Source organism: Gobius niger (assembly GCF_951799975.1).
Source record: "Gobius niger genome assembly, chromosome: 9".
In the NCBI taxonomy this organism is placed as follows: domain Eukaryota; kingdom Metazoa; phylum Chordata; class Actinopteri; order Gobiiformes; family Gobiidae; genus Gobius; species Gobius niger.
In genome coordinates, this window is record NC_136860.1 from 25255812 (window position 1) to 25276465 (window position 20654).

The 20654-nt window shown below is 40.6% G+C and overlaps 1 protein-coding gene across 1 annotated transcript in view; it reads right to left on the reverse strand.

Moving 5' to 3' along the window:
• The window catches only part of cps1 (carbamoyl-phosphate synthase 1, mitochondrial), a 34687-nt gene extending 18048 nt beyond the window's left edge, over positions 1 to 16639 (reverse strand). Inside the window, exons 1-25 of the mRNA XM_079563348.1 lie at positions 16398 to 16639; positions 15067 to 15176; positions 14736 to 14880; positions 14371 to 14460; positions 14241 to 14297; positions 14076 to 14168; positions 13901 to 13990; positions 13175 to 13303; positions 12832 to 12938; positions 12197 to 12338; positions 11984 to 12061; positions 11046 to 11144; positions 10877 to 10972; positions 10539 to 10728; positions 10310 to 10467; positions 10106 to 10234; positions 9880 to 10024; positions 9401 to 9611; positions 8792 to 8990; positions 8177 to 8353; positions 6604 to 6722; positions 2009 to 2150; positions 1856 to 1921; positions 1649 to 1712; positions 1374 to 1555 (exon numbers count right to left, since the gene is read on the reverse strand). Of these exons, the coding sequence (XP_079419474.1) occupies positions 1374 to 1555; positions 1649 to 1712; positions 1856 to 1921; positions 2009 to 2150; positions 6604 to 6722; positions 8177 to 8353; positions 8792 to 8990; positions 9401 to 9611; positions 9880 to 10024; positions 10106 to 10234; positions 10310 to 10467; positions 10539 to 10728; positions 10877 to 10972; positions 11046 to 11144; positions 11984 to 12061; positions 12197 to 12338; positions 12832 to 12938; positions 13175 to 13303; positions 13901 to 13990; positions 14076 to 14168; positions 14241 to 14297; positions 14371 to 14460; positions 14736 to 14880; positions 15067 to 15176; positions 16398 to 16517 (3138 nt within the window). The 5' untranslated portion in view covers positions 16518 to 16639. The remainder of the gene's footprint in view (positions 1 to 1373; positions 1556 to 1648; positions 1713 to 1855; positions 1922 to 2008; positions 2151 to 6603; positions 6723 to 8176; positions 8354 to 8791; positions 8991 to 9400; positions 9612 to 9879; positions 10025 to 10105; positions 10235 to 10309; positions 10468 to 10538; positions 10729 to 10876; positions 10973 to 11045; positions 11145 to 11983; positions 12062 to 12196; positions 12339 to 12831; positions 12939 to 13174; positions 13304 to 13900; positions 13991 to 14075; positions 14169 to 14240; positions 14298 to 14370; positions 14461 to 14735; positions 14881 to 15066; positions 15177 to 16397) is intronic.
• Positions 16640 to 20654: the final 4015 nt, after the last annotated feature.

Here is a 20654-nt window from a genome sequence, read left to right on the forward strand (position 1 = left end):
TAAGACACTTTTTTATTCTCCCATGTTGCCCTATAGGTGCCATGAATGGTGGTGAAGTAGCTTGGTTTATGTTGAAACAGGACAACGGCGCAGATCGGTGCTAATATTAAACAAACATTGGTCTGTACTTTGATCCATTTCCTCCAAGAGCTTTTAATGCTAGAGCAAGACAAAGTCCCACACCTGGCTGCAAGTAAAACTAAGCTCTTAATCTAGCTGTGTCTTTATAACAAATGAGCCAATTAGGCACATTTAGATTTTCCCATTTTCTGTAGTGGCTTAACGTAGTAGCTTTAATGACCAAATGTCAACCCAAAGGTTAAAAAGGCCAGTATCTAACTATTCAGAACATTTTGTCATTACAAAGCAATTATACACCAATAATAAATATGCAATAACAAATGTGCATGAGATAAGATATTTTTGCAAAGGTTTTGCTTTTCTTATAAATGAACTGTTCTTCTAAGTTTCTGTTGCTAAACAGATTAGCAGCATTGATGATTAAAGGCATCAAAACTGTTAAGCTGTGAATGTGACAACTGAAAGTAATTTATCTGCACCGGCCGCTGTGGATTTAATTTTACACCTTTTCTTAATTACTGTATTTTCCGGACTACAAGTCGCTCCGGAGTATAAGTCGCCCCAGCCTTGACAAATACCTGGGCATGGAGGCGTAACTGCAATGTTTACAAGCCTCTCCCGGCAGCACGTTGTTCAAGCACCAATTTGTGAACCCGTTCCTCTAGCTGAGGCCATCGAGGTTTTTTGTTTTGTTTTCTTCATTGCAGTAAGAGTAACCTCTGCTTTTCGCCAGTCCCTCACACATTTTTCGTTCACTCCAAACTTTCTTTTTGCTGCTTGATTACCATTTACAGGAGTGGTACAGGACTAGCAGATACTGGTACACAAGCCTAGAGCGCCCTCTAGTGGCTGTAAGTGTGAAAATAACAAAGCTGTGATATTATATATTTTGATGTATAAGTCGCACCTGAGTATAGGTCGCACCCCCAGCCAAACTATGAAAAAAGTGTGACTTGTAATACACAAAATATGGAATGTCATATTGAGGGGCTGGAGGTTCAAATCTTGGCCTTTGCAGGTGCAGGCTGTCGTTGTGTCCATTGGCTAGACACTTCATCTTGCCTGTGTGAATGTAATGTGAAAATGAATGATAGTCGGAGGGGTTGACATCTTCGCTTATGTTACTCTACTCTAGGGCAGTTGTAGTTTACCACCATGGGAATGGATAAAGTGTAACCCATCATCATTACATGTACATTTACTTTGCCAATAATAATAAACAATATGTGGCTGTTACTTGACTGAAGCTAGAATTGTCCACAGATTTGAAATACATTTGTCTGCGTCCTCACCTCCTGTTGTGTGATGTCCAGGATGCGCTCCAGCGTCAGTTCTTCAAAATAAAGACGGTCACATTCGTCAAAATCTGTGCTGACGGTCTCTGGGTTATGGTTCACCACAACGGTCTTCTTCCCCATTTGCCTCAGAGCTCGAATACTGGACACGGCACACCAGTCGAACTCTACACTGCTCCCTAACATGATGAAATCAAACATATTAGTAGGTAAAGTAGCAGAATGTTATGGGTGTCATGAGTAAAAAATTTGGGAATGATTTTTGAGCATACCAATGTGATATGGGCCACAACCAAGAACCATGATTCCCTGGTCTTTAAAGTCTAGGTCATGTTCCTGAAAGAGGAAAGTGTGAGTGAATGAGAGAGCTTCAGTTGTGGACTTTTCCAGTGCAGAGAGTATAGGACAACAATGAACACATATTGAAAATTAACGTGTTTAGTATACAGATATATAAATGAAATAAAAGCACACAGTACCTGGCCATGGTAGGTACAGTAGAGGTAGTTTGTCATGGCAGGGTATTCAGCTGCCAGTGTGTCAATCTGAAAAAGAAATTAGCAGTAACTCCAAGATGTCAAAAAGCTGAACACACACACACAGAACAGAAATAAGTGTTTGTTGGTACTTACTTGTTTGACCCAAGGTTTGATCCCGAGGGACAGTCTGAGTTCTCTGGCTGCCCGCTCAGAGGAGCCGAATATCTGACCAATCTGTCGGTCAGAGAAACCATCCTGCTTGGCTTTCAACAGCAACTCACTGGGGATTGTGTTACTGTGAAAGAGATAGCAAAAAAGAAAAAAAAGTTACTTGTTTTATTCATTCTTTCTCATATAACAGAGCTGCTTCAAACAAAAATAACATCTTTATGCTTGAACATTGACCAGAAACTTGTACACATGGCTGCATAATTAGTTGCCTCTATGCCTTCATGGGATCTTCTACATATGTATAAAACTTGCTAACCCTGTCCACACACATGCATGAGATTCTTGTTTTAGTTTTCCTATAATTCAGTCCTGTTTTCGCTTCACTTCAATTCATTCATTCATCTTTTTTATTTGAGCAGAACAGATGATGCCCAAAATGAGTAGGCAGGAGCAAAGAGATTGTAAGCGCCACCCACTTTCAAATTGTGCAGACCAGTACCTGTCTGAACCCTTTGAATTGCTCTAAGGAAGTGCTACCCTTTATTTCCTGATCCAGGCCATTCCATAGATCAACGCCACGCTTTGTGAAAGGACAAGGTGAAGTAAATCTCAAATACAACCAGACACAACTTAAATCAGTCTAGGCCCTTGAAAACCTGAACATGCTTTCACAACACTGAATAATTAAAAGCTATTTGACTATGCACCGTTTTACATACACTGTTCCCTATATGACTTAAACAGGTTTTGCATACATTTAAACAAGGCATCGCCAGCAAAAACAGTGATTTTTTTTTGCTTCCGCTAAAGCTCCACTTGCTCCTACTCCTCCTTATCTGAATTATTTATGACCACTGAGTGTAACAATATTGAAAATGTCAAGTATGTTTTAACTCCCACAGCACGCAGCAGCCAGGAAAAGTGAAACCCCAAAACGACAAAGAAAAGTTGCATTTCACATGGAAACTTTGTCATATCTACAATTATCTTCGACACAGAAACAAATAAAGCGAATACTGAAATGTTTATGCGGTAACACATTCACTTGTGCAGGTTGCAAAGCTTCCCTTTATTCTGCATTTTCTACCCTGTGTCTTTCATTAAATCCCGTTCTAATCTTTCCAACATACATCTCCAACAAAAATCTAATTAAACATTTATATAGGTTTAACTATGACAGAACTCTAATGAATTGAGATATAAAACATTTGTTGTAAAAGCAGGGTCTAAATTGTAGGCCAGCAGTTTAATGACTTTGTTACTTAGAAGTCCATTTCTTTTGATACTATAGGCCTATATTTAAAAGTGAAAAAAGAAAACGACCAACAGATGCCGTTAGTACAGGATTAAGAAAAGCTCGATGTAAGAAAAATTGCTGTCTCATGAGAGTAAGGTTGTCAGTTCGAATCTCAGTTTCCGCAGGTGCAAACTGTCATCTTTTTCGTAAAGGAAGTGTTGTGAGAACTAGATATAACTTGGGGCAACAGCAAATGTATGCTCAAGTTCATGCTCAAATACCTCTTTCATAGCTTGAAGGCGGAAATGGAATGTTCCCCTTTAAAGCCACACCGTGTACAATTTTGTCCAGTAAATAAAATTGAAATACAGGCATTTGTTTTATGCCAGATATTTTCATAATTGAGAAATACCTCATAAATGTAAAAACGGCTCAGCTCTCATAAGACATGACTGCAACTTTAACAGGAGTGGGTACGTCTCCAGCTCGTCTCCATGAGATTTAAACAGGTTAGGTCCTCATCCAGATCCATTAGGAGCACATGTTGTACTGATGTCAACAGTATAGTCCGAAATGTGGCGCAGTGTGCCTTTAATGTAAAGTTATGACTGTTTATATAATGTAGCTCTTTGATAGCGTAGGGTAGGGGTTCACAATATTGGAAAGACAGGTTGCAAGTATAGTAAAAATAATTGCCAATATTTGCTGTTTATGGTAAACGTCCGGAGATCTTAAGTTCAACAATGTATCACTAAGGCAAGAGGAAGATTTAATGAAGAGGAAGATAAAACCTTTTTTGAGTTTGATCAAAAGAACAGACCATTATTATGTGTTATGATACAGTATGCACTTGCTGGAGCCAGGATTGAGCAACTGTAGCCCAAACTGACAATTTAAGCCTGTGAGCTTAATGGCAATAATGGCATTGTGGGGAAAAAATGTGTTCATTGCAATATGGGTCACTCACTAAGCTTGAAAATATGGTCATCTTGTACGTTGGGCGGGTATGTTTTAATAGTTTGCCATTCCTCGTACTGACTAAACAAAAGACAACGAACTAACACTGAACCAGTGAGTCTGCTGACCAACAGAGCCTGAAGCCAATCACCTCCACAGTCCATCACTCTGTCAGGGGCCACTGCTGTGTCCCTGTCCCAGTGTCCTCAGCTCTACAGGCACACGGGACAACAGCGCCCCTCCCTGCAATGAACCTCCGCCAAACGGACACGCATTCATTATTAAACAGTCGCAAGGAAGCAGTGGGAAACCTGTAGCTGAGGCACGAAAAATTCAGAGCAGCTTTGATTTGAGCTGTCCAGCTAAGCGCCGCGGGGCAGAAAGAGAGAGGGCACGCTGAGAGGTAACCACTAGAGAACAATGCAAAATAATGTGAAGAGATTCTGGCTCTACTACTTTTGGAGGGCATATAAATGATCATTTTCTTCAGTGATATACGTTTTATTGATGATAAAAAAAAAAGGTAAATTGAGAGAACAGATGGCGCCACAGCCAGGATGAAGAAAGAGCAATCCGTTTTAATACAAAGCGAGGATGTAGCGCTGCACAAATACTGTAAAAGAAAAACAACTAAAGCTAATGAGTTATTAAAATTAAATGTGTTTGTGCTGAAACATAGTCCATGGGTCCATAGCAACGGAGGAGACGCAAGATGAGTAAGTCCAGCACACAAAAAAAAGAGAACTAAAATAACAACTAAATTACAATATTGTGAGTTGTGTAGGTGTAATTATGTGGTTCAGTTGTTTGGTGCATGAGGGTGTTTGTGCAGTGCTGTAAAAGGTTTCAAAAGTGTAAAGCATAGTTGTACAAAAGGGCATAGGTTAACAAAGCTATTCCTTTACCAAAATTAGGAAACAAAAATGACCAGGCAGTGTGCCAGCAGCAGAGATGCGTGCCAGACCAAACAAAAAACACCCACAAGGGGGCGTCACAATAAAAAAATATATACAGTATCTATTATCTATTATAGAAAACGCTATCTCAATGGCCGCCGCCTGGGCGCCGCCATGTTTATTTCCCATACCGACTTTGCAGCTAAGCAGGAAAGTGCCTGGTTAGAACTGGGATGGGAGACCGTTCCTCCGATGCTAAGCAGGGAAAGGCCTGGTTAGGTCTGGGATGGGAGACCGTTTGGGAACACCAGGAAGCCTGGCGACAGTACTGAGTCTGTGCGTGGTTGGTGTTATTACATCCGCGGCCGGCCCCCACGTGACGAGTCCCACCGGCCGCGGGCATTGGCCACGGGTCCATATGGACCGCGGTGCTGCTGTCCGAGGACAACCCGCTGTCACAAAAACGCGAGTGCACGAGATCTGACTGCCGTGCGTGTGCGCGCGTACAAACAGGGCGATGTGTGTGTGCGTGTGTGTGTGTGTATGTGTGCGCGTGCGCATCCAAACAGGGCCATGTGTGCGTGTGTGTGCGTGTGCGTATGTGTGTGCGTGTGCGTGCGTGCCCAAAACCTCCTCAAACACGAGCCTCTAATCACACGCGCTGCTCCGACTGATTTATCCTCCGTGTGCGTAAAAGCGAAAATGACACTACAACTTAACGAGCGCATGGCCTGCACTGCGTAGTTTTTTTCCTTTTTCTCTTTTTTTTTCCTTTGCTGCTGTAACATTTGTTTTCTATTTTGCTTTCACGTATTGAGCCCGGAGGTACATTTGATTCTAAAGCAGCTTGGAAAGCATTGCCAATTTTATTGTAAGGTTATAAATACTGTCTAACAACGATAATTAGTCTATTTCATTTCAAAACCTACTCATTATTTTTTGGATTGTAAACTACCGTGATGCACCAAACCACGGGTCCTGCACTTTGAACCAAAGCGTTAGAGCTGAACCCCTAATATTTATCTATAATTATTCCACTGTCTCTTGAATTCTATTCCCTGAGTTTAGCGAAAATATTGTCGTTGTAGTTTATAAGAAAGGAGCACGGGTGCATCAAACACTCCAATTGCCGTTTGTTTGACATTTTTTTTTGCATTCATTCTTTTACTCATTTGTAGTGGCCATAGTTTTTGGCATGGGTTGGGCACCACTGGTCTACAGCTGAACTGTGTGACGGGTTGGACATTTCTTTGTAATCACTCATAATCTCAGAATATCAAATGTGGAGACTAGCGAGGCCCGGCCGAAGGCCGGGTCTCAGCTAGTATACTGTATATATAAGTCACATTTGCAGATTATGCTGTACTTTGTGTCGCTTTCATTCTTCACTTCTTGCACTAAATTGTTTTAACTTGTGTAGAGTGGTTGACAGACATTTAGAAAACAGACATTTCCCTCATGACTGTGTGCGTGTTTGCGCTGAGTACCTTCTGTAATGCGTCATATGCTGCTCCAGCTGTGTGATCCTGTTGAGTTTATGGAGAAACCACTTGTCTATGGCTGTCAACTGATGGATCTTATCAACACTCATGCTGCCATGGAGGGCCTGAAACAGTAATTAAAACGAAAATTACATTTACAAAAGTCTATTCGCTCGAAGAAAAAAAGAAAATCAATTCTAGTCAATTGTATTACTTCTCCGACTGGTTATTAAAAATCAGACATCACCAAGGTCGTTCTCATTTACTTCTAATATGGCTAAGGTCACCCCATGACAACAGCTAGTAAATAAATTTTATTATTTTTCATTACACGTCTGACAGGAGAAATAATTTCAGCGCTGTGTGGGAGGGTCCAACTAAACAGTGCGTAAAACCTGCCATGCACCAAGTGACAGAGCAGCTAACCAAGGTGCAAGTCATTTACAGTATTATTGATTTTAATAGGGTAGACACCATTCCTATGTTTTGAAGTATTAATAAATCTAGAATTGATACAAAATGTGAAATCCGAATATCTAAAAACTATATAAACTAAACAAAACAAGTACATTGAGTAAGTGGATCACCTTGAAGTATTATTGCAAAGTTCGATTCTCTGCAGACAGCATGAGGTACATTGATCTGGAATGGAGCCTCACCCACTCGCACTTTCTCTCTGTATCTATAAAAGAACAGCTCATTTCCACAAACTAAACCCTTAACTAACAAAGCTGGAGGTCTTGGCAGCGACGTAGCATCCACTATTCTCTCCACTGTTGATGAAAGCTTATTGAAGTACTGGGGGAGGTTTTTCTGCCTCAATACTTTATATTTTGTCCCTGTTTCAAGTGAAGCTTGACCCTGTGTTCAAGTGCACAACTCACCTCCATCTCATTCAGTGAAACGAAAAGACTAAAAATGCAACAAGGTTGTTTTGAGGAAGGACAAAATATGTGCATCAAGTGGATACTTCAATTGTCCACACATACATACAAATATAAAGGCCCTTAAATTGATTGATTACAGCCAGACCATCCAGACCGACTTCTTTGTCTGGTTGGTCAGGCTAGATTTATATTGCAGACACCATGCAATGCAATGTTCGATAAAAAAAAACCTTCACAGTGACCATTTCAAGACTGAACATCTTGAGGGTGCTGAACATATTGCCGAATTATTATTATCGCAATGTTTGATGACACAATAGTCAGGTCATAACAAGCCGCAATATACACCGAGGTCTTTCATCTGCCTGAGATCAACCTTGTCCCCAAACACTGGCTAAAAAAAAAACACATTGTAGTATTTTGTTTAAATGCAATTGAATGTACTGTGTTGAAATGGTTTAGTGAAAACAATTTGGTCTGGTCTAAATATGTGACGAAAGGGCCTATTCTTCCTTTATGTCTTAATATGTTATGTATATTAAGTCAGGTTTTATTATTTGCTGTACAGACTATGTTAATATTCAATTACAGCTAAAAATGTCTGCATTCCAAACATTGTTTACTACACCTGTCATCTTGCTATGTGACTATAATGAAGAAACAGCAAAAGAGACACTGGAGGGCAGAGATACCTTGGCGATGGAGAAGATGCGTGTGCTGGAAGGCACAGCCAGCTCCTGCTGCAGGTCGTGAGAGTCGGCCCAGGCTTTGTTCAGGGGCAGCCGGGGCATGAAGCCATCCACAGAGGGGTGACACATCCTCAGGGCCTTCTGCATGCTCTCCTCAAAGGTCCGGCCCACCGCCATCACCTGCATACACAAGAGGGGCAGGGAATTCACACAGCTCATAGTCAGGGATCTCCAGGGATTTCCAGGTGAGGTTTAAGACTTTTGAGACTTTTTCTTTGCAACTGAAGATAATATAAACGTAATACAGATGTCATGTATAGCCAACGGACAACATGTGTGCTTGTATATCTTCTACATTATTCAGAAATCTGTTGGTTGCGTGCAAACTTTATCAATTGATGAAATATTAGGTGTGAAGCAATAAAAACATTATACTGTATGTTTCAACTGTGATACATCAACAAAAATAACACTAGTGATACTAAATGTGCTCTTATTAAGGATAAGCTAGACACACATGGTGCGTTTGAAATGTTCGGCAGTATGGATTTAAATAAAAGCACTGGTGTTCATTATTGGCATGAACATTATTTTACACAGTCTGTTGTAGTTTCTCACCTCCCCAACACTCTTCATGGAACTGCCTATTTCCAGGGACATGCCCTGGAAGCGGTCCAGGTCCCAGCGGGGGATCTTGGTCACAATGTAGTCCAGACTAGGCTCAAAACAGGCCGTGGTCTTTTCAGATACCGCATTCTTAATCTCTGGCAGAGGGATGCCCAGGGCAAGCTTAGCGGCTACAAATGCTAATGGATACCTAGGATGCACAATATTTATATTAACAAGCAGTTTAGTTACAAACAGGGGATGGCGATTTAGTAAAACGTTTCATTAAAGAACAGTGACCTGGAATGACTCATGTGGTCTGGCATTTAAAGCATTAGACAGGTGATCAATATTTTATGCAGAAAATCCCTCAAAAGTCATATTTTCTAAACTGCATTCAAATAACTTCATGCCATGCTGACTTTATGTGTGTTTATATCCTCTGTGAAACATCTTTGAAAAGCGCTGTTCAAGTATTATAATTATATTTTGGTGAATACGTTTTTATCCACTTTCGACCACAAAAATTAACTGAATAAAAGAAATACCATTCCAGCTTGAATTTGAAATAGCTACTATCATGTATCTTGAGCTTATTCATAATAACTTGGATTCTCTCACCCGGTGGCTTTGGATGCCAAGGCAGAGCTCCGAGAGAGACGGGCATTAACTTCGATGATGCAGTACTCGAGGGAGGACGGATGCAGCGCGTACTGAATATTGCATTCCCCAACAATACCCAGATGACGGACCACTTTGATGGCCGTCTCACGAAGCATGTGGTACTCCTCATTGGACAAAGTCTGGCTCGGTGCCACAACTATTGAGTCCCCTATACAAGAGAAAATTGTTAGTTAGGATCCAAACTGGTTTTACATAAGGAAAGAGTAATCATTTCAATTATACAATTACTAATCATCAGGCTGATGGCTAAACAGTAAAACAGCTTAAAATACTTGCTTTTTTAAAGCGCAAAACAGAAAGGGTTGATAAAGTTCTATGAGCAATTAAATAACTATGGGTTAATAAATTGGAGTCAAATGTTAAATATATCAGTAAATTAATTAAAATGTATTTATCTATATTATTTTTGTAAGTACCAGTGTGAATTCCCAGAGGGTCAAAGTTCTCCATGTTGCACACAGTCACACAGTTATTGGCCACATCTCGGACCACCTCGTACTCCACCTCCTTCCAGCCCAGCAGCGACTTCTCCACCAGGATCTGACTGGACATGGCCAGAGCCTGCGGCATGGACAAAAAAACAAGCTGAATGTGATTGTTTAAGATCATTATTGAGCATTTTTCTGCACAGTTAATTCTGACCTTGCGAGCCGTCTCCTCCAGTTTTCCTTTGTTGGCGCACAGACCGGAGCCCAGGCCGCCCAGGGCATAGGCTGACCGCAACATTACAGGGTACCCAATCTGCTCAGCTGCTTTCAGAGCATCAGAAACCTAAGACAAATAAAACTTACAGTATATAAAAACATAAAAGCATCAAAACATACAAATATTTTTAGGTTCACTCACAGATTCCACGGCAAAACTGGGAGCAATCTTTTCATTGATCTCCATCAGTTTCTCGGCAAACAGCTGTCTGTCCTCGGTGGCCATGATGGATGCCACTGGGGTTCCCAGGACCTTCACTCCATACTTTTCTAGGACACCACTTTTGAACAATTCGACTCCTGAATAAAGTTCAATATACAAAATCATTCAGCTGTTCTGTGTTATTCGTTTAAAAATCCAGACACATTACCACAGTTGAGTGCAGTTTGTCCTCCCATAGAAAGTAAAATGCCATCGGGACGTTCTGTTTTGATGACTTCAGTCACAAACTGTGGTGTAACCGGCAGAAAGTAGACGGAGTCCGCCTGCTTTGTTCCCACTTCATTTGTTTGAACTGAGGCAATGTTCGGGTTCATCAGGACAGTCTTCAAATTCTCCTCCTACAGCACAGTTAGATACAAAATAAAGCAATGCAATACAAGTACTGCAAATACATTTAATCTATGCTAAAATTAAGCGCATCAGCTATGCAAATAAACAATCACTGTAGAGTACAGTACGGTACTGTATGTATTGCCTGGATATTACCTTCATAGCCTTGACTGCCTGAGATCCTGAGTAGTCAAACTCTCCAGCCTGACCAATGGACAGACCTCCAGAGCCCAGGACCAAAACCTTTGACACCTGTTTTACCAAAATCACAAATTACTTAACAATAACAAGTGTATTGAAATTGTGAATATGTGGCCGACTGTACCTTAGGTCGAGGTGGAAGGGATGGCTTCTTGGGCATGACGGACTCAATGTTGCTATCTTTGCCTTTCTTGATCAAGGATAAGAATACATCAAAGAGGAACTGTGGACACAAAGATATTTAAAATGATTGTTAGAAAAGAATACTTACAGAAACTGATGGTAGCATGTGTATAGCTTAGTTAATTAATAGGACGAGGGAGCAGATACTTCGGCGGTAACTTAGTAGACGGCTGTAAGTGCAGATACAAAAACATTTGCTGGAGGCTTTATGTCTTTGTAGCTCTATGGGCAGTGGAGCGCTTGGTGTAATGAGGTTGATGTTCATTTCTGCAGAAGTGAAGTGAACTGTATGTGGAAACAAGTCAGTCTGTGAAAAACTATAATGCTTTTCAAGGAAGCTTACGATAAACAATGGTTATATTAGGCTCTCATGTAAAATATTAAATAGACAATATTGTTGCAGGAAGAAAAAGACTCCCACAACCTGTCACCGGCATGTATCCTGTCAGCGCGCATTAGTTTGACAGAGTTTGCAACATGTTTGACCAGGACTTGAACTGTGGACCCCGATGCCATAAATAAGGCTAAACTAGCATCTCCACCACATGCTGCTCTGGAGACAGGCACAGTTAGAGGTGTCCAGAAACACCTGGGGCCTCACAGAGCTAAAACTAGTGATATTTGGAATTCTGTTCTGTAAAGCTGGTTAATATTTTGTTTTGTTTTCAAAATAGATTGTGTCGTATAGTGCTATGAGATAAATATGTTATAGATTAAACACAGGACACCCAATCTGACTCGACCATTTGTCTAGACAGAGAAAGTAAAATGGAACTACAAATAATCACACAAATATTACATACACTTTATGAATTGCATACAAGAGCAGCAACTAGCGAGAACATTAAACTCCTATTTTCTTAGTCTTTCTTTAATTACCTCTGTGTCAGTGGGACCTCCTTTTGCCTCTGGATGAAACTGGGCTGTGAAAACAGGTTTTCTTTTGTGCATGATGCCCTGAAAAGATGCAGAGTTCACTTTCAAAATCATTTAATTAGTCAGAACCATATAATATCTATAGTACTGTACAGTAAAGCCAGGGTCTTTGTAATCAACATGATCAAAACTTCAGTGATGTGACAAAATATTAACCTCATTTGTGCCATCATTGGCGTTAATGAACAGCGGGCTCCACCCCTCGGGCAGGGACTCACTGTCGATGCCGTAGCCATGGTTCTGTGCTGTAATGAAGGCCTGGCCTGTCATCACATTCAGCACCGGCTGGTTCTGGCCTCTGGGAAACCACACACATGAATAATACACAGCGTCCAGTTATTATTTTTCCACAATAAGCAAAATGTGAAATCCACAGAACAAACTTTGTACTGTCGAGTTCAGTAATATCAAAATGTCCAATAACACGCTTTGTTCCGGATTTTACAACGACTTTAGACACTTTAGGCTTGTTATTTCTGAAGTATAACCTGAAATAAAAATGTAGGTGTCTAGAAAATACCAGTAAACCTGCTACTCAAGATCTGAACAAGTTTGATGAAGGTGTGTAGATTGTGAAAATCAGAGAAAATCTCACACTCCTGAGGCAGTGTGTGCGCGGAAGAGTGAAGTGCGTGATTACTGAAACATGCATGAATGAAACAAATCAAAGCACAATTACGTTTTGATGAGGATGCAACAATATGCTAAGGTTAAAAGCTAAAAAATACTGCATTTTGCTGGATATAGAACCTTTGAAATGTGGGGCATTTCTCTGCAGTGGTGTACCTTACCTGTTGCCCATAGGAAGTTTGTATGACTTGGCCCCAGCAGCAAGAGCAGTGATCTGATTTCCCATGCAAATGCCAAAGACAGGCTGAGGACGATCACTTTCCAAGACCTGCACCAAAACATATTTTGACACATTTGTAAATTGAAACTCATTCAAGCAAACCATACAATTAAAATGAACCAGTAAGAAGAGCAAGAAACCAAGAAAAAGTTAAGGCAAGTTTTTAGGATGATGTTGCAATGATTAAGCATCATTCACATATTGCAACGCCAGGTTTAAAATAGAAAAGACAATGTACATAGAATTAGGAAAAGGGTAGTTCAAATTTGAATAATCTGACTAACATTGCGGACATTCTGGATGAGAGTCTGGGCCAGAGCGGGGTCTCCTGGTCCGTTTGAGATGAACAAACCATCGTAATCCAAACTCATCAAGTCCTGATTCCATGGGACTAAGTGGACTTCTGCCCCACGCTGTAAACAAGACAAAAGACAAAGAAATAGTAAAATGATTTCTCTTTGAATAAACTACAGTCATAACAAATAACAATGTTTTTAATCTGATGGAACTTACACTCATAATAACTTAACGATTTAGTTAATATCGTCAACCATTATTAGCCTACTTCTTCACTACCATCTGAGCAAACATTTTCCTTTCAGACTTCAATAGGTCTAAACCAGTCCTAAAGCAGATTAGAAAGAGGTTTCTTAATACACCTCCAAGTGTCGACAACCATACATGCCAGGACTAAATATTGGCTCTTTACTGTACATTGGGGTCAGACATCAATTGATCATTGAACTGATGTACTTTTACTTAACTTTAACTTCTTCCTGAAATATGACACACTGATTTTTGGAGTTTTGAGAGCTCATTAGACTTAACATTACCAACACAGATTTTTCTAGGTCAACTTGGAATAAACAAGTGACAAAACAACAACTAACTTTCCAAATTTGCAAGGAAAGATAATTTGGGCCAGCGTAAGAAAAATGCCACTTCTTAGTGTGTAATCTAATGAGGAGCACACAAAAAATACAGATATTTTTATCCCTCTTTCGTCTCACCTTGACCAAAAGACGGATGATGTTATGTTTAATGCCGCAGTCAACAGCCACGACCTTGATTGGGTTTCCTTCCCCGAAAACTTTAGTCTCCTGGTGGTTCCGAGTCAAAACATAGATTATTAACAAAACATTCTGCAGCTGCCTTTTTGAGCAACATTCTGAAACTGTAATTTACCTTTGTAGACACTTCTGCAACTAGATTTCTCTGGTTGGGGTCATCGAGCTCCACAGGCTGTCCGTCGAATTCAATTTTTCCCAAAACCGTGCCCTAAGAGGATTGTCACTGGTGCTTATTATGTAAAGTGCAATGCAAAAGGGTGAATCTGATGTTTCTTAGTACCTTATCTCTAATAATCTTAGTCAGCAGCCGGGTGTCTATTCCAAAAAGAGCTGGAACCTGTAGAAAATAAATGTTACACAAACACAAAAACAATCACAGTACAAGAAAAGTATTACCATTATTTACTAACCTTTTCTTCATTGAGCCACTGACCCAATGATTTGACTGAATTCCAGTGACTGTATTCATGGCTATAGTCTTGGACCAAAAGACCAGAAACCTAAAGACAAACAGATACAAGTGGGTTCAAGAGTATGGAGATAAAATAAAAATAATAAAAATAAACTATACCACATATAGTACTTTATTATGTACTACAGTGTACAGCCTGGATTTATCTATTTGTGTCGTGAAACAGTAAATTTAAATGAAATTGCGGCGGGATACAGTGTCCTCAGTTATTAAAACCTCTTAACCTCACCGTCACAGAGCGCATTTTCAACAGTTCGGCATTACCCAAATCTAAATGTGTCATAGAGCGCATGTTCACTTTACCTGTATGCGCTCGGACTCTACGTTTTTTCTCAGTCCCAGCTCGTCCAGCTCTTGTGTGTTTGGGACGCCGTAGTTGCCCACAATGGGGTAGGTCAGGGTGAGGATCTGACCCCTGTAGCTTGGATCCGTCACAGCCTCAGGGTAACTGAACCAGAAAAATAACAAGTTGGGTTCATTCAGGCACATCATTATAGCAAGTGAGCTTCTTCCTAAGAATTTGAAACACATTAACATTTGAGTTGGGTGCATATTCCTGTTTTTGACCTAAGAGGGCATCAGATTAATTTATTAAACACCCTCCTTTGGCAGTGTGAATGCATCTATTTCTTACCCCACCAGTCCAGTGTTGAAGACGAGCTCTCCTGACACTGAGCTGTCATGGCCGAAGGAAAACCCTTTCATCTTCGTGCCATCTTCTAAAACCAGGTGTGCTGATTGGGCCTGGGACAGACGACATGACAAGAAACTCAAAAACAGCCTCATCCAAACTCATGCATTAGTGACGAGAGAGGGCACGGTCAAAGGCGTTGGGATGCACGACACGTGTGCAACTCTTTTCTTGATTCGGTGCATCAGCCACATGTGCAGTAAGTATGTACACACAATGTAAAGTGCAGTAAAGTCTAGCACTATAGAGTTCGGGAATGTGATGTCATATCGCTAAGCATTATGGGATTAGCAGCAATTGTAAACTAATGGAGATTTTAAAAGTTAAAATACTGGAGTTATTGTTCACATTAAAACACTTGGACAGCACAGTGTGTTAGATGTATTTACCAGCAGTAACTCAGCAGTTAATGGAGTTGTTCCACGGCTATTTTCTCCACTTTTTATACTGTTTAGCTAATGTTAGTCAATGTAAATAGATGCTAACAGCTGCAAAGATGGCGGATCTCCATGGTAACTGTGGAATTTCCCAAATTCTATTCAAACTGTAATGCAATTTTATTTGACATTTCATGACATAATTGATAATCTGTCTTAAACACGCCCTACACATGTGTCTCTCTAAATAACTCCACCTACCCAGAAAGTGACAGTTGTATTAAGTTCAGGGAACCACCCACAGAAACACTTTCTGAGGAGAGATGTGATGTAGTGCGAGAAGGATGTTGCAATCTCTCAGGGAGGATCATGATGCAATAACATCAAACACTTACATCTTCTAAGATGGTGACTAGCTCTATGCTATGTTAGCATTTCAGGAATCATGTTTTAACTTTTGATCACACTAAGGGAGCAGTGGGTCAGTTAAATTCTAACTCTGATTAGGTTATAAAGAAGTCATTAGCTAGGACATCTTCTACAGCTCTTTCCCTTGGAACTAACTCTCCGACACAAAATAGATGAGGCTAATGATTGACTTGTCAACAGTTATATGCGAAGTAGCCACGTGTGTGACTACTCTATTCAGCCCGGTTTCATCAGTGCTTTCGCGTTAGCTCAGCCCACGATGCTACACCGCAAACTTTCTCTTGACAAGTTGATTACAAAAAATAAGTACAAAAAACATCGCTAAAATAACACACCATGAAGAAATAGCAAGTTTCTGCCTTCAGCACTTATAAATCTGGATTACTTGTTATGTCGTTTGCGTTAGTAATGTCAAACACAGATGTTGTCTTGGTCAAAGAGAAGTTGAAATAATATGTATTTTCTTACCTTGACGCTAAAAAACTGCGCAGGTTGTAGGCACGAAGGTGTGTTTCTGACATTTCTGCCAACCAAACATCCTCGTTGCAATGATTTAGCAAGGCTGTAGGCTAGTAAAATCTTTGTCATGTTAGTTCTCTGTTATATCATCAATATATATTGAAGTTGTTCTAACTAGCAACAACGCAGCCTAATGTGAGCACTGGCCAGCTATTTCAGGTAAATCGTGCTCCTAACTTTTCTGAGTGATGCAACTCAAATGAATGAGTCAATGGGTTTACGGGAATGCCCACACGGCCGGTAGAGGGCGCAGGAGAGGCGCGTGTTGATTGGCTGCAGCGGAGTTTGAGCAGGAAGCGCAGCCTGGTTCCTAAGAAAACCTGTGAACTCTCGAACTCAGAGGAGGAGGCCATAAAAGTCAAACTGTCACTCACTCACTCTGAATTGAACGTTTGTGCATTTGATAAAAATGTGTCAAATATTCTTGTGCGTAAAGGCCCGAGCCTAAATAGTAAAGCCTTATCATAAGCTTTTTACAGCGTTATAAAGTTAAATGTACAAAAAAAAATCTAATTCTCTTAATTAGCCTATTCAAACATTTGTATAAATATAGCCTATTGATTAGAGCCCACAAGCTGCCAATAACCAACTCTTTTTCATAGACCTACTATGACGACATAAAGTATTTCCTACTCAAACCCACCCTACTTTAACAGCCTCGAACTCTAACTTCCTTTTGGTGCCATCACTCAGGGAGGAAATGGCCCACAGCCGGTGGAAGAGCTCAATGGTGGGGGATTAGGGCGGTGTGTGCATTTGCTGATGACTGCAGGTCTGCTGCTCTGTGGAGACGAGTGACTGCCACTCTGCTGGGTTCAGCACTCTGCACAAAGTGGTGCGAGTCAAAGAACTAGAAAGCAGGCTGCACCAGTCCTAGACAGCAACCTGGAAATCAACCTGAAACAAAAGCGCTGAGCTTTAGTGTGAAATGTTACATTTTGTATCTGTAAGAGTAAAACACTGAGGGACAGATTATTTGTGAAAATTCCCAAACGTTTCCATGGTGGCCGTCAAATGTTATAGACACTCAATATTTGGATTTCAATTTTACTACAACAGTTATGACCAATGCTCAATAGGCCTACAGTATGACTATGAACAAGAGGGTTTTAGATAAACATGAACTATGGCCATGTCCCACATTCGGGAACCACTCGTTAAGTTAGTTGCAACGCTCTTATTTTTATACTGCAATTTACAACTTGTGCTATCCTATATTTTTGCTCTGCTTATATTTGAAGTCCACGTTTAGCAAAGGCTTTCACGTTGGGTTTGGGTCTTTCCTGCGTAATGCTCTGCTGACATCTTGTGGTGAAACATGAAATAGCAAGCACAATTGTAACCAATGATATATAAATGTTAAGTGAGGGGGCAGTGTGGTGCAGGAGTCATATCATTTGCACGGCTATCCTGAGAGCATCATAAGCAAAGGCTTAAAATAGTGCAGCGTATATCCTGTGTATGTTAGTCATGTAGGAAGTCAAGTCGTAAAGGTTAAATTGCGCTTTCAATTCACACTACTCCCACAAGAGCATCAAGGCTAATATATAGAGCCTGAAGGAGCTGTAAGTAATCCATGCTTCACCAAAGATGTTTAACAAACTTTAGATTCATGAAGCCTGTTCACACCATTGCATTGCATTGCATGTAAAAAGTATTTGACGAGACACTCCATTAATGTATGTGGAAGAATATGTATCTCTACTTTTTTCTAATTTTGGATAATATATTTGTTCCTGCCACCCAAAGGAAAAAAAAACACAGATTGCTGGAATTCTGTGAAAAAATATGCAATAAGATGTGTTGTGTTGTGTTGTAGGGTAACTTTCCTTGCCTATGCACCATGAAGTTTTCTATGTACAAGGTACAATAAAGCCTATAATAGTAAAGTATACTTAAAGGCCCTATACCTGATTTTTTGAAAGCAAACAATGAAAGGCGGAGCCACTAAATTAAAATGTTGTGGTCCAAACTCATTCGTAACTTTCCTGATGGATTTGTAGCGTCCACATTCTTTTCAGGGACAAGTTTATAGGCAAATTTCACAACTTGCAGGGTCACTTTTCAAGCTGAAAGTTCATGAAATTGATACAAATGTTTCATAATTTGATGCACGCTGTTTTCCCTACAATACACTAAAGGAGGAGAAAATAATTTCCATTCCATTTCTAGAAGTAAAATCAGGTATAGCTCCTTTAAGTCCTAACTTAATTGTGACTGAAATATTTTATTTTTGGAGGGCCGATAAGTGAGGCCATTTCTTCTATGTCAGCAGCCTCTGGACAGCAATGAAGTTGGATACCACCACTGGGGATGACAATGGTGTACCTGTTCATGAATAATGCAGTGTATAGTGACTGTGTGAGATTAGGTAAACACAAAGCAGGTTGGGTTGTGACAGTGCCTTTTTTATCCAGTGAGATGCATGTTACATCCTCTTTAATTAAAGGGGAAATTGTGAGGTGATGATTGAGCCACAGAAAAGTGCATTCTAGAGCACATGTCCATTTATAAGAGAAGGACTGTGTTATTTGGTGCCTTTGAAATTCCACCTGTGATTGGCCCGGGACAGTCCTAATGATGCACACTGTCTGTCCTCACACTACATTGTCTGTGGTTTCAAGAGTGCACCTCAGATGTTGATCAAGCATAAGGGTAGACAGAAATAGAGCGGCTGCCTCCACGCTGTTGCCAGGTTTCCAAGCATCGGCCCTGAGGAGACACAAATAAAGAATGGCTCATATTAAGAATCTTAAATGAAAGCAGCGTTTGCATAGCTTTTATATGACTAGGGCTTTGTTAAACTCTATAAAGATTTATAAACAAGTCTGTTCACAGCACATGTGAATTGCAAATAAAGTGTGTTTTACTGTTGTATTCATATAAATTGCTTGTCAAAACTTGGCCCACTTCTTTGTCTATTCTTAAGCTCTAAAATAGGTCATTTTTCAACAGTTATTATTAAAGTGCCATGCCAAACAAACCTTTGTATTTACATGTTTTAATGTGTTGCAAATATTGCAATATAAAACTATTGCCTACAGTTATAATGTCTTTTCCAATTAAAAGGAGCGACAGTGGTGGAAGAAGACCAAAGGGTTCCCTGCTAAATAGTCCACTCTCCGAGCCAGAGCCTACTGTCCCCAAGCAAGACACCTCTATAGTCGCGGTAAGTGGTACAGCAAAGTCTGAAAAAGTACAGTTGAAAAGCCAATAGTCTGAGTCAATGGAGCAACAGTGACTTACTGTAAGTGGAAGTCCACTTTACGCAACTTGTTTAACTGGGCATGTAGTGAGTGAGTGATTAGCAGTTGTCGGAGAAGCCAGTGGCAGCCATGTTTTGGTCACTCTGCCTCAGGGCAGCTGTTTCACCAACAGTAGAAAGATCAATCACAGTCTAAAACAATCACAAACAGGTAAAAGTGTATCGCCCATTCACACAATGAGAAAGAACAGTGTGCAGGAATCAAACTTCCAACCTCACAATCATCAGACGTTTGCTCTATTTCTAGATTTATTGTTCCGCTCTTTATAGCCACATTGCTTTATGATCATTTTTCACAGCTGTTTGTTTTCTTCAGACGTGTTGGCTTCTTTTGTTGTATCCTCCTTTGGTCACAGTAATAATACAAGATCCGCTGTCACTGTTCTGTTTTAAGAGCTGGCATTAGGACTCGAAGGCTGTTTGTCTTCCTCTCTACGATGCGTCAGATGTCTCCCCACTGTAGTGAGGTAGTATCCCTAATAAAAAAGGCCAGCAGGCTGCTTTGTTTAGCCTGGCCCCAGCTAATCCCTGTGTGGCCAGTGGAGTGCTATTGAGAGCAGAGAGAGCGTCAGAGTATGCATCAGCGCCCTGAAGGAGCCATGGCCCCCGCTCTTCGAAATCCCAAGAAACTTCACACCACACTGTGGCGCTATAAATAGGCTCCATCTGTCCCACCAGGCTCAGTTACAGCCCCATTCCTTTCGGGATAGTTGGTCGGAGGGCAGAAGGGGAAAGAAGTGAGTCGAAATAAAAAGGACCAGTCCATTTCAGAATCTAGTCTTGAGTCATGGGTGCTGGCTCACAGGGTGACCTCGGCAGCTGATGTAGAGATTTCCTCCGCTGCAAAGCACTGTTAAGAGAAAATGCCAGGCTTTGACGAGGGGTGTCAAACCATTTCCTCCCTTGAGCCACCCAGACAGAACACAATGGCAGAGAGCTAC